Consider the following 14,468-nt stretch of genomic DNA (forward strand, 5'->3'; position numbering starts at 1 on the left):
TCTAGGATAGAATACAACTCCTTTGATATTGAAAGCCTTTCACATCTGTCTCTAGTCTCTTTTCAGGCTGATTATAGATTATTTCTAATGCACATTATACATTGTTCAAATAGGTCTACTTGCCTTTCTTTGTACATAGCATTCCTTGCACCACATGCATATATTTGTACAAACTGACCCCTCCCCCTTACTGGAAGTAGTATCCCTTCTTAACACTATCTCTTAGAATCCTTAGTTTCTTTTAAAGTTCACCTCCTTCAAAATGCTTTCCAGATTCACCTAGTTATCAGTGTCTTTCATAAATCTTTGTGTATTAATTTTAGATGTGGCCATCACAAACTGGATTCAAACTTGTGTGAGGAAATCTCATTGACTTTTGAATCCAATGCCTTAACCACTCAGCCACCATGGATGGGGTGTTCAGTGTATTCAGGGAAGACTAGTACCTCTGATATGAGGGCTTGCTGAGCCCTTTTCAGGACTGCTCATTCACTTATGGTATCCACCTCTCCCCCAAATCTCACCTGTGGCTCCAAGAAACTGTAGCCTGTGGAGCGGCCACACCCTGGCAAAACCATTTCAGCAGATGGGCTAAATCAGGTTGAGAGTAGCTGACAAGCTTCAAACACATTGGTGCGTTAGGGGGAATGCATAACATGGGGTAGCAAGAATGTGAAGACTTCTCCCAGCAGAGTGGCTAAATGGGAACAATTTGTTCCGGTGGTCAAGAAGGCTGCTAAAGCAGGTGCTATAGAGTGCTAAGAGCTTGGTCAGACATTGGAGAAGCCAAGGTCATTCACTGCATCTCAAGCCATTGCTAGTCATCCTGACTTTTGCCTTGCCACAAGACTCTGGAAGAGAAAGAGAGGCTGACCACTTGGGGCACTTTTGCCTCCTTAAGTCTAAATTCCCAAGGAAGTCAAAACCTCACCCGAAGACATCATTGGTCTGATGAACAGAAACATTTATTTTGGATATATTATATAATTACTTATCTGTAGACATGCTATATCCCCTAGTACGATGTAATAAATTCTTTGAGGACAGGGAATTTTTCACTTTTGTGAAATGTGCATTCTCAATACCAAGCACAAGGCCTGAACCTAGTAGATTACAATCTTGAGTGGTTGCTAGTTCTTTTCTATTAAGTGCATTTTTAAGGTTTACAAATAATTTAAATGCATTTTTATTTGATCCTTACAATAAACTCTACTAAGTAGATATTAGAAGTATTATTATCTTCATCCTATAGATGAGAAGTTAGATGACTATCCTATTCAATTTAATTCAGTGAGCATTTATTAAGCAACTACAATGTGCTAGGTACTGTGCCAAGTATTGGGGATGCAAACAAGAAAGTGAAAGACAGCCCCTGTCCTCAAGGAGCTTACTATCTTAAAAAATATTTATTTTTAAATATTCATTAAAAATTAATTTCTAAATTCTTCCCTCACCCTCCCTCACATATTGAGAAATCAAACAATATAATATCAGTTTTATGTGTGAAGTCATGCAAAACATCTTTCCTTATTAGTCATATTGAAAAAAACGCAAGCAATAAAAGCAGGAAGCATAAAGAATATGAAAAAAGTATGCTTGAGTTTGTCCTCAGAGTTTTTAAATTCTCTTTCTGGAGGTGGATAGCATTTTTCATCACAGGTTTTTTGGAATGGTCTTGGATCATTGTATTGATCAGAGTAGCTAAGCCTTTTAGGTGATCATTGTTACAATAGTGCTGTTAACTGCGTTTACCATGTTCTACTCACTTCATTTTGCATCAGTTCCTATAATTCTTTACAGGTTTTTGTGAAACCATCCTGCTTGTCATTTCTTATAGCACAATGATATTCCATCACAGCCATACACCACCACTTGTGCAGTCATTGAGCAACCCCTCAATTTGCAACTCTTTGCCACCTCAAAAAGAGCTGCTGTAAATTTTTTGTATATAGAAGTCCTTTTCCCTTTTCTTTGATTGCTTTGGGATATAGACCTAGTGTAGTGGTTTGCTGGTTCAAGGGCTGTGCATAGTTCCGAACTGTTCTCCAGAATGGCTGGACTAGTTCACAATTCTACCAGCCATTCTTTAGTGTCCCTTTTCTTCCTGGCATCCACTCCAATATTTATCATTTTCTTTTTCTGTTATCTTAGCCAATCTGATAGGTATGTGGTGGTGTCTCAAAGCTATTTTAATTTGCATTTCTTTAATCAATAGTGATTTAGAGAATTTTATGTGACTGTTGATAGCTTTGATTTCTTCTGAAAACTGCCTGAATAATATCCTTTGTCTATTTTATCAATTAATAAATCGCTCTTATTTTTTACAAATTTTGCCCAGTTTCCTGTATATTTGAGAAATGAGGCTTTTATTAGAGAAACTTGCTGGAAAAATCTTATTCCTGTTTCCTGCTTTCCTTTTAATTTAGGCTTCATTGGTTTTGTTTTTTCAAAACATTTTTAATTTCATGTAATCAAAATTACAAATTTTACTTCCTGTGATCCTATCTCACTTGATCATAAACTATTCATTTATTCATAGATCTGATGGGTTGTTTTCCATTTTTGCCTAATTTACTTATGATATCACCCTTTATGTCTAAATTATTTGCCCATTCAGACATTATTTTGGTATATGATGAGAGGCTGGTCTATGCTAATTTCTGCCAAACTGATTATCAATTTTCCCAGCAATTCTCATCAAATGATGAGTCTAACACCAAAAGTTTGGATCTTTGGATTTATCAAGCACTTGACATCATGTGCCTAATTCATTCCACTGACCTACCACTGTATTTCTCAGCCAGTACCAGACTGTTTCCATGATTATCTGTTTGTAATATAGTTTGAAATCTAGTATTGCTAGACTGCCTTGATTCACATTTTCCCCATTGATTGCCTCAATAATCTTGATTATTTGTTTTTCTAAATCATTTTTGTTATTATTTTTTCCCAGCTCTTGATATTTTTATTGGTATGGTGCTGAGTAATTAAATTAATTTAGATAGAACTGTCATTTTTATTATATTGACTCAACCTACCCATGAACAATTGATATTTCCCCAGTTATTTAGATTTATCTTTCTTTGTGTGAAAAATGTTTTGTGATTGTGTTCATATAGTCCCTGGGTTTGTTTTAGCAAGTAGACTCCCCAGTATTTTATACTGTCTGCAGTTATTTTAAATATAATTTCTCTTTCTATGTCTTCCTGCTAGGTTTTGTTGATAGGAGCTAACACAGAAGGAAGCAAAAAATAAAAGCGGGGAGAAAGGGAATGAAAGAGAGAAGGTACCTCATAAGGATATGATGATGGTGGAAGAGAATACAAAGGGTGCAGCTGGTAGAAAATGTTTGGGCTGTGAGCCTTCTGAGCTCTTTTTAAATAGAAATTTTGGGAAGATTTTTTTTCTCTTTCCTCCAACAATCAGGGGACAGAGGCCACTAAGGGTACTGATGATGTGTGTGATTACCAAAGTTAATGCAGTCTCCAGAGTGATGAGTTTTCTGGTGATGGGATTTTCCTAGGAGAAGGATGATGGTGAAGTCAAATGCAAGGAGTGCAACTGTTGGGAAATGATATGGTTACCTTTGTAAGTGAAAAGAGCAGAAAAAGGGATTGAATTCAGGTATTCCAAACTCTAAGTCTATAGCACAATGCTTCAGTGGAGGAAAGCAAAAATTTGAACTCGGATCTTCAGATCTATTCCCAGTGTTCTATCTACTGTACTATACCTCCCAATAGTGTACACAGAGTAGTTCTATGGAGAAACACTTTATAGTGGGTATGCATGGCAAAATCATTGCAGCAGTTGTCCCTGTAGCAGTTGACTTTTCTCATTTTGTGCTACATTTCAATATTTTGTGTCACAAGAAGTCTTTAAATAAGGTTCCTTCACAGTTCTGACACTTATTAGGTGTGTGTGATCTTAGATAAGTCCCTTAACCTCTTTGGATTTCAATTTCCCCACCTGTAAAATAGGAATCATGGTACTCATATTATCTAACAGGATGGTTGTGACAATCCAGTAAGATAAATATATCATGAACTTTGTAAGTAGTACAATATAGATTTCAGCTACAATCATAACAGTGATATATCCTTATAAGAAAATAACAGCATTATTTTATTTAAAACCATGTCCTTGTCATTTAAATGGAATTTTTAAAAATTTAGAAGAAAGAAGAGGGAAAATCAAAAATATATATGAACCAACAGTTCAGTTCAACAAACTTTCTTGTAAGAGTTTATGCAGTCTAGACATTTTCCCGACATCAAAAGAAGTAATTATCTAAGCAAAACAATTCACAATTGTGATTGTAATCTATCAAAAAAACACCAAAGCAGATTCTTGGTTTAAAATATTATGGTGTTATCCAAGACTGAAATCTACATTTTCAAATATGAGAAGAAAACAGAGATTGTCCATTATTGGCCAATGAGCTTGACTTTGAGGCCTGGGAAAATTCTAGAATGGATCACAAAGAGACAGTGGGCAAACATCTAAAAAGGGAAGCAGTGATTACAAAGAACTAGCATGGCTTCATCTAGAGCAGATCATACAAGATTAACCTTGTTTCTTTTTTTGAAAGGATTACTAAACTAGAACAGAAGAGAATGCTGTGAATAAAGACAACTTAGGTTTAGCAAGATTTTTTTTAAGTTTCTCATACTTTTCTTGTGGAGCAGTTGTAGACATATAGATTAATATATAAACAGTTAAATTCATTGTTGGTTGAATGGGCAGACTCAACAAGTGAATGGTTCAGCACAAGCCTGGAAGGAGCTCTCTAGTGGAGTATGCTAGGGAATCTGTTCTTAGTCCTGGGGAGTTGAGCATTTTTATCAATGACTTGAATGAAAGTATAGAAGGAGTGATCATCACATTTGAAGAGGACACAAACCTGGGACACAATGCTAATGGTAAATGACAAAGTCAGAATCCACAAAGAGGTTGACAGGCTAGAACACTGGGCTGAATCTAATAAGATGGAATTAAATATGTGCCACCTAAGTTTCATGCTGGCAGTATTTGCATAAGGCTGATGAATGATGGAGAGAATAATGACTGTACTGCAAGTCCAGGGCAACTAGGTGGTGCAATGGATAGAGTAATGAGCTGAGAGTTAGGAAAACTCATTTTCATGCTTTCACATCTGGCCTCAGACATTTATTGACTCTGTAACTACTTATTTATTTAATAACTATTTATTGGCTCTGGCGAGTAACTTAACCCTGTTTGCCTCAGTTTTTGAATCTGTAAAATTAACTAGAGAAGGAAATGACAAACCATTTCAGTGTCTTTGCCAAGAAAACCCCAAATGGAGTCACATGACTGAAAACTAACAGAAAAACAATTGCATGTTTGAGTGAAGTCCAGCTCCAATTCATGATGAAACACGCTGCCCAACTCTAAATAAAGAGGTGATGGACTCAAAGTGAAGAGTAAGACTTTTTTTGACATGGCTAACGTAGAAATTTGTTTTGCATGGCTATATATGTTTATAATAGATTTTGTCGAGGCAGCTAGGTGACCAGTGGACAGAATGTTGGACCAGGAGTCAGGGAGACCTGAGTTCAAATGTGGCCTCAGAAAATTACTAGCTGTTATGATCTTGGGCAAGTGATTTAACCTCTGTTCATCTAAGTTTCCTCATCTGTAAAATAATAATAATTATATAATATAAAATCAAAAATAATAATAATAGCACCTGCCTCTTGGGGTTGTGAGAAATCAAAAAGAGCTTAGCACAGTGCCTGGCACATGCTTTCTCAATAGGGATGGGGGAAGTAAGAGGGATAGATCTCAGAGCTGAAGATAAGATTGAATTAAAAAAGAAAAATAAAACCTTCCAGGGATCTTGAGGAACCTTAAGTTCAGGATGAGTGAGCAATGTAACATGGTAGCCAGTGAGTATCTCAACTGAATTAAGAGATTCCCTCCAGGAATAGCAAAATGATAGTACAATTATTCTCTGCTGAAGAACAGAAAGGCAACCAGTAGGGTAAAGGGTCTTCAGTAGACAATATAAGGGGATCAGTTGAAACACCTGGGCATTTTTTGGCCTGGAAAGGAGAATATTCAAGGTGGGATATGATAGCCATATTTCAATATTTGAAGGACTGCCCTGAGGAGGTAGAGTTCAACTTGTACTCTTTGGCTCTAGAGGGCAGAACCTCCAGGAGGAGGAGAATGTGTGTAATTTGTAGACACAAATTTAGGCCTGCAATCAGGAAAAACTTTGTAACTTCAAGAGCTGTTCAGAATGGATTGGGCTGTGTCCTTGGAGATCTTTAATTAAAGGTTTAGTCAATCAGTTGATGGACATATTATAATGAAGATTGATTTTAGTTTGGTTTGGACTAAATGGTTGCGAAGGTCTGTCCCAACTCTCAACTTCTGGGGTTCTATGATCTATTTCTCAGCTTTGGGGAATTTTTTATGTGACTCAAGATGCATCTGTATTAGGAAAAGAACTGATTAAATCACACCTCCAGGAAACAGGAACAAAAGCTGTTAGCTAATGCTTTGAAAGAACATGATTTTACATTTGTCTTTAAAAAGGGAAAAACTGGAAAGCAAAGAGTCAAAGAGATAAGAATGAGTTCAAATGAGGAACTTGGTCTCTAGGATAACCTTCTTTGAAGATGTTGAATAAGGCGTCACCTTTTACTGCAAAAATTTCCATAATCTACTTTGAAGGCATGATGCATACTAAGTACAGTAAAAAAAAAAAAAAGATTTATATGAATATATATAGTTCTGCTTATTTTTTACATATTAATTTGTTTTAATTTTTCCAGAACAATATTCAATCTGTTTTTTTTCATCCAAGTCAATAATATTAAATATTTACAAAGTAGAACAAGAACTGACAATACACATGGATTAAAATAAACAAATCTTTCAAAGAAGTGAGGTTTATGCTGCTTTCCCAACTAGAAATTTATTAGGCATCTGCCTTTTATTAGACACTCTGTCCTTCCAACTCACTACCTTCCTTGAAGTTTCTTCTGAGAAAGAGAAGGAATTAAGGGAAATCTAGTTAGTTATTCACTTACCCAGTAGAAAGAACTGAAAATCAATTTCATCAGGAACCCAGTGTACACCTTTCTTTTTAACAAAGAATAAAAAGAAAGAGGAAAAAGACAGTTTAGAAAAACCAACCAACACATCAACTGAGTCTCACAGTGCATGTACTGTGGGATAGTACATGCACTGTCCCCAATTTTGAAAATAAAGGGAGACTGAACCATTATTTATAATAAAGAAAAACATTTAAACATAACCAATCAAAAAATTGATCATATCTGACAGTATATGAAACATTCTTTAGTTTTTCATTTCTTAATGAGAGAAAAGAAGTCCATTTCCCTATTGCTTTTCCAGTACCAAGATTGGTCATGTCATTATGAGTTCATTTATATTTTAATTGTTATTATTTACGTTATCGAAGTCATTGTAAATATTGGTCTCCTTTCTTTTCTGCATCAATTCAGATGTCTTCCTATGTTTCTGTAATCATTCATATTTAGTGCTTCTTCCTGTACCTCCTATTACATTCAAACACAGAAATTCCTCCTGATTCCAACATAATAGATGATAGAAAAAGGCCATGGAAAACAAATCTACTTCAAATAGAGCCTCATATTTTAGGATGAATGGTGGAAAAAAAAGTCTGATTGAAACTTTAACTTGAAAATTGAAATGAAAACTTATGAAAAAGGAGTTTAATTTTTATCTTTCACAAAACTGAATTTTCAACTGCAACTGCACACAAATTTCTAGATCAAAGAAAAAATCAAATGCTAATTTTTTTAGTATAGTTTTTCCAATAAAATTGTAGAATGACAAAATATAATATACTTCCTTTAATCTGTAAGGTTACTTAGGGCAAGGGCTATTTTTTTTCTTGTATGCTTAGCACAGACCCTGGGACATAATAAACACTCAATAAATGATTGTTGACTAAGATGTGTCTCTTCAGAGCTGAGTATTTTAGCAAACCCCCAGGTCTTGGGGATAGCCAGCTTAAATCACAAAGGTGAGTGAGTGAGTGTGTGTGTGTGTGTGTGTGTGTGTGTGTGTGTGTGTGTGTGTGTGAAAGAGAGAGAGAGAGAGAGAGAGAGAGAGAGAGAGAGAGAGAGAGAGAGAGAGAGAGAGAGAGAGAGAGAGAGTAATAATTGGTTAGCAACAGATCAATATTAAATAATACTGGAAAGTTAGGTTAGAGCCAAATGATATAAGCTTATATAGAAGGCTAAGGAAATTCTTTTTCATTCTATAGGCAGTAGGGAGCCATTAAAGGTTTTTGAACAATAATGACTGGAGAGAGGGGAGGACAGACCTGAACTGACAGAGGATATAAATAAAACAACAAGGAAGAAAGATGAACATGGTCTGACAGAGAAATCATATTGAAACTATTGTTTTGTGGATTTGATTTAGATTTTTTCCCCCAGCAATGAGTTCTAGTCTGATACTTTTTCATGAAAAGGCAGTGATTCAAAGGATATGCCAGCAAACCCCAAACTTTGGAAATCTCACCAAGAATATAAGATTGCAAGTATGCACCTCCTAACTGAGTCAGCAAGGTGGTATACATAGATAGATAGAATATGGCACCTAAAGTCAGGAAGACCTGAGTTCGAAGCCAGCCTCAGAGACTTCTTAGTTGTGTGACCATGGTCAAGTCATTTTTAACCTTTTAGCTTCTGTCTGTCTCAGTTTCTTCAACCATAAAGTGGTGATCATAATAGTAAACACGTCTTAGGGTTCTTGTGCCCAGGGTTGTTGCATAATGTTTGTAAAATGCTTGGCATAGTTCCTGGCACCTAATCGGCGCTTAATAAATTCTTCCTTTCTTCCTTCCTGCCTCCCTTCCTTCCATCTGGGTTATGGACCATATGTATTGTATCCAAGGGTCACCCTAGCTCAGAGAAGCTGAGCACTGAAGGATGTCCATAGTCATGCATTTTTATCAATAACCCAGGAAGGTGACTGACTGAGTACTGTGATCTGCATTAGGTGAAGTGGTACCCACACCAGTGAAACCTCATATTCCTTGAGCATCACAAAAAGAGGCAGAGATAATTGTCAGGGCCCAAGATTTTTGAACAGTGTGCCATGTTCAGTTTGTGCTGGTAAATTTCAAAGGAGACCTCCTCACTGAGAGAGACTGAATGATGAATGCTCAAAGTTGACAAGAAAAAAGCCAGGGTAACTGGGGATGATATAAATTAAATGTCAATAAGCAGCTAGATAGTAACTGGGTATATTGATAAAGATATCTGATGGATGGTATCCACATGTTTAATAGAAACAGATCACTCAGTGAATAGAGATCTGGGCTTGGAGTTGGGGAGACCTGAATTCAAATGTGACCTCAAACACTAATTGTGTAACCCTGGCCAAGTCATTTAACCTTGTTTACCTTAATTTACCAGAGAAGGAAATGGCAAACCACTCAAGTATTTTTGCCAAGAAAATCCCATGGATCAAATTGGTGTGCTATGGTCCTTGGGGTCCTAAAGAGTTGGACACAAGTGAACAATTGAACAATCGCTATTAACTATTTTTAGCCTTGCTATAAGTAAAAAGTATGGAGAAGATAAAATCTGTGTTGTTATGTTCTATGCAGCTATAGTCTTTGTAGAGGATATGCCGATAAGGAGATCATGCATTTACTTTTGTTTTTCTGAGGTCTACACCTAAATAATGTCAATTTGGTGTTGTTGAGACATATTTCAGTTGTGTCTGACTCTTTATGAACCCCCTTTGGGGGTTTCTTGGTAAAGAGGGTGGAGTGGTTTGCCATTTCCTTCTCCAGCTCATTTTACAGATGAGGAAACTGAGGCAAACAGGGTGAAGTGACTTGTCAGGGCCATACAATTAGTACGTGTATATCTTAAGCCATATTTGAACTCAGGAAGATTAGTTCAGTTTTCCTGACTCCAGGTTTGGCCCTCTATCCACTGTGATGCCTAGGTGCCCCATCGCTACTGTGAATTAGCGGTCCACTAATCACTAGATCTATGTACCATTTGCTTGGTGGCAGCTACTTAAACTTATTTGTTCTGGTAAATGCTTAACAACTGACTGAAAAAATGTACTGATGACATACTTTTAAGTTTAAACTGCATTGTTAACATTTTTCTCCATTACATTTTAAAATCTAGAAAGCAACAAAACAATAAATCAACCCTCACTTTGAAGCATTTGTGTTCCAAGGAGTAATTGATCATACTGAAAATTTAACAATTGGCTTCCACAAACCAGTAAAGGCTTGATCCAGCATTCACACTGCTTAAAGAATCTTTCAAGTGACCAGGATATCACACTTATATATATGTTGTAAGGCATGATGTCTTCCTTTTCTATCTTTCCTTGTAACTCATAAGGGATGGATCTAGGATAGAGTTCAGGAAAGTTTATCAGATCATCTCTATCTGCTGACCATCTGTTTTCAAAAATATTTTAGATCAGTGATGGTAGTAGGTTTCTGTCAAATAGTGAAAAGTCATTTTGGATTATTTCAAAGTTAGATGAAGTATCATAGCTGCTTTTCAAGGAGTATTAAATTGTCTCAGATTGTTAAAGTTTTGTCATGTATGGGTATCATTAATATAGTTGTCAATCTAAGTATACCTAGTCTTAAAGTCATGGTATAAAAGGGTTATGGATAAGAGCCTCTTATTTCTCCACCTTCTGCCATTGCAACTTTATCTCCCTTGCCATGCCTGTCACACAAGTTGATGTTGATTTCTTGGATTTGATTTCTCTCTTTCTTTTTTGCCCCATTTAGGATGACTCCTCCATGTTTTTCCAATTTGGCCCATCCATTGAACAGCAAGCGTCTGTAATGCTCAACATCATGGAGGAGTATGACTGGTACATCTTTTCTATCGTCACCACCTACTTTCCTGGATACCAAGACTTTGTCAACAAAGTCCGCAGCACCATTGAAAATAGCTTCGTGGGTTGGGAGTTAGAGGAAGTCCTCCTGCTTGACATGTCCTTAGATGATGGGGATTCTAAGATCCAGAACCAGCTGAAGAAGCTTCAGAGCCCCATCATTCTTCTTTACTGCACTAAGGAAGAAGCCACTTATATCTTTGAAGTGGCTAACTCTGTGGGGTTAACTGGATATGGCTATACATGGATTGTGCCTAGTCTGGTGGCAGGGGATACAGACACTGTGCCCTCAGAGTTTCCCACTGGGCTCATCTCTGTATCATATGATGAGTGGGATTACGGCCTTCCTGCCAGGGTGAGGGATGGGATCGCCATAATCACTACGGCTGCTTCTGACATGCTATCTGAACATAGCTTCATCCCTGAGCCTAAGAGCAGCTGTTACAACACCCATGAGAAAAGAATCTACCAATCCAATATGCTAAATAGGTAAGAGTGTGAAGCAAGATGAAATCAGAGGGTGGAGGAAGGGCTGGGTTTCCAAAAATGTGAATTGAATGGTGTAGAATTTCAGAAACAGTGAGAAATGCAGGACAAGCAAGGTAGCAGTGGGTTGGAGGCTGGTGACTGGGCTGAGGGCCTAGAACAATGAATGGTGGGGGTGATTCTGATCCAAATTGTGCTTCTTTGTGTTTCTGTTCCAAGTGTCCTTGGTTGTTGGTGTAGCAGTATACCCCAAGTAGGAGGAGACGAGAGAAGGCCAATCCACTGTTTCCTCTGGAATGCCACATATGATGGGTGAATGGTGAGCAGGTGATACATAGGTCTGTGGGCATGCCAACAGTATTCTCCCCTCACAAAATGGGCTGGATTATATGGGATGCCAGGACTTCCCCCACCAAAGCAGGCCACAGTGGGAGCAGCCTGCTTGGTTGCTTTTGACAATTGGGTTGCCTGCTTTCACTATAGCAAGGCAAGTCCTGATTATGATCACTTTCACCTGGAATCAGCTCCTACAACATAGAAAACAAACTACAGTGACATCATATTGGGAATATTGTGAGGTATTATAGAGGCTATACTGTTGAAAGGTAAGACATCATGCAGGTTATGTTGAGTGGCGTCCTTGCTGTCCTGCTGGGTTCCATTATTTCTGCTCATTCACCCCATACAAATGGACTAGATTTTTTGCCCCAGCTAAAAGCCCATAATTCAGTGCTTATCCTAGAATAGTGGCATAGTCAGTGATAAGTTTCCATAACACATATGCTATCTGTACCTCATGTCAGATTCTTCCCCCATCATTGGATATCTAGGTTAGAATAATTCATTACGGTGCCCTTGGTGGCTATGAGCTATCTTATCTGATACCTCATTGCAATCTACAGTTATCTTATTCAGTTATGATTTCCAATATGACATAATTCTGGTTTTTTTTCAATTCCTATAGATTTTGTTCTAGGCTCCCTTTTTTTCTCTCAGTCTGGGTTCAGAATATTTTACACACACACACACACACACACACACACACACACACAGACACACACACTGGTTTCTCATTAAATACAAATAAATAATCCTGTAGGAAATCCCAGCATAGAAGTTACCAAATAGCATAAGAGAATCATGTGAATATTATGTTAAAACCTACAGATATGGTGAGACTGTTTTTTTCTATCCTAAAGCCTCTGAGAACAGAGATCAAAGTCTTTGGATACGCTACTTTTCCCTTTTGATTCACCCAGCCCCTACCGTGGGCTTGTTCTCCCCAGCTCTCACTTCTGTTGGTAGGACAGTTCCACAGACGGCAGCCACAAACGTAACCCTTGAGAGGTTGGTCTTTCTAATACTATCATTCACAAGTACCCTCCCCACATGCTCTTCACTATTAATCAACCAACTGGCATCAGTTGGCTTTCACAAAGGCATATTTAATTAAAAGTATATAAAGGCTAGAAGTACAAAAATATCCCCCTTTCCCAACTGGGAGCACACTCTCCTTTGGGAAATTGGTTGATATAAAAAAACATTTTCTCCTCCCCCAACCCCATGCACATTCTCCATCATACTTAAACAGGGTATCCCAGAATTCTTATTGCAGTTTGAAATTTTAATTTAACTATTTAAATATGAAGTTTCACTAAGAACTTTGGGACACCCTGTGTATACTCAAGAATCCTGAAGAGAAAAGGCTCAAACCTGAAACACAAAAGTACCCAGACACATATATGGGGAATGTACATGTGTGATTGGAGGTGACTCCTAGCCTGGGAGTTCTTTAGTTTTTTTCTCTCTTAAGAGTCCTCACTAAGTCCACTTCTGGGTGTTCTGTAACTGATGGATAAGTCATTCCTTTGCTTGCAGGATGTGGTGCTTTGACTTCTGGGTTGGTTCAGTCCTAGCCTGGGTCAGGCAATTAGCTCTTCAGGCCTGGCTCCTCTGTGGATTCAGCTACTGTGGCTACTGGCAGACTTTGCTACTAGTTCTCATTGCTGGATCCCTGATGGTGCCTCTGACCTTTCAGAGATCATGAGGTTATAACCTGGTCTCTGGACCATTCATCCAAGATCAGGAAAGAATAAACCTAAGAGACAAAAGAAGCAGAGACATCATGCTTTTGCAGACACCTGATATCTGAGCAGGGAGATCAGGCGACTCTACCTGCTGCCACTCACACTGTCTGATCCAACCATTAATACTGTAATCTTTCTGGGGTCAGGGCATTGTGACTAGTGCTCTTTTAAATAACAAACCAAAAGCCAAGAAAGATAAACGTGATAAAACTGCTGCAAACAGCTGGTTTATAAGCATGCCTTTCTTCACTAAGGGCCTGTGACAGTGGCAGGACCACTCTTCAGACTGTGGTATCTCTGGGCTAACAAGAATGAGCCTTTCAAAGTTCAGGTGACATCAGGAGTCAATACTGGGAAAGCAACCTCCCTATCATGCTAAGAATATTAGTAGTTTTGTTGACATATGTTTATAGGCCAGATGTTGGCACATTGTTACATCTTCATCAGGTCCACTAATAATTGACCAAACCATGTGTATTTCCTATATTATTTTGGGCAAGTGGAGTTAAATGAAATTTTATGGGTTTTATATGAATTCCAAGTCCAATATACAGGTGAGTACTTGAAGGGATTGACTTCTTTTGTTTCTCAAGAAGATTAAAGATTTTTTTAAAAAAATGATGGCTACTTCATCCTGTGAGAGGGCCTTTAAAGCTGCACTATTTCCATTCTTCGTGACCAAGGAACAACATGTTACGTTAACCTAAAATCTTTATGGGTTGAATTTGTTCCTTAAGCCTCAGTAGCTTTACCAAGTCGACTCAGTGATGTTTGAACATTTCACCAGATGTAGCCTGTCACCAATGGTTATAAAGAAAGTCTGAATACTTCTCTTTGAGTTGGTAAATGAGGCACATTTGTTCGTGTCCTTTTAGTGAACATGGTACAAAAATGGACCATTGCCCGAATCGTGCTGAGTCTTTGATTTCCCACTGAGAGTATAATTTGATTGAATATGATAAGAAATTTCTTATCCCATCTATC

General features: G+C 37.7%; 1 protein-coding gene across 1 annotated transcript in view; it reads left to right on the forward strand.

Moving 5' to 3' along the window:
* Positions 1–14,468, forward strand: part of GRIN2B (glutamate ionotropic receptor NMDA type subunit 2B) — a 619,338-nt gene that overhangs the window by 348,975 nt on the left and 255,895 nt on the right. Inside the window, exon 3 of the mRNA XM_072653890.1 lies at positions 10,802–11,400. Within this exon, the coding sequence (XP_072509991.1) occupies positions 10,802–11,400 (599 nt within the window). The remainder of the gene's footprint in view (positions 1–10,801; positions 11,401–14,468) is intronic.

This window comes from Notamacropus eugenii, chromosome 3 (assembly GCF_028372415.1).
Source record: "Notamacropus eugenii isolate mMacEug1 chromosome 3, mMacEug1.pri_v2, whole genome shotgun sequence".
Lineage (NCBI taxonomy): Eukaryota > Metazoa > Chordata > Mammalia > Diprotodontia > Macropodidae > Notamacropus > Notamacropus eugenii.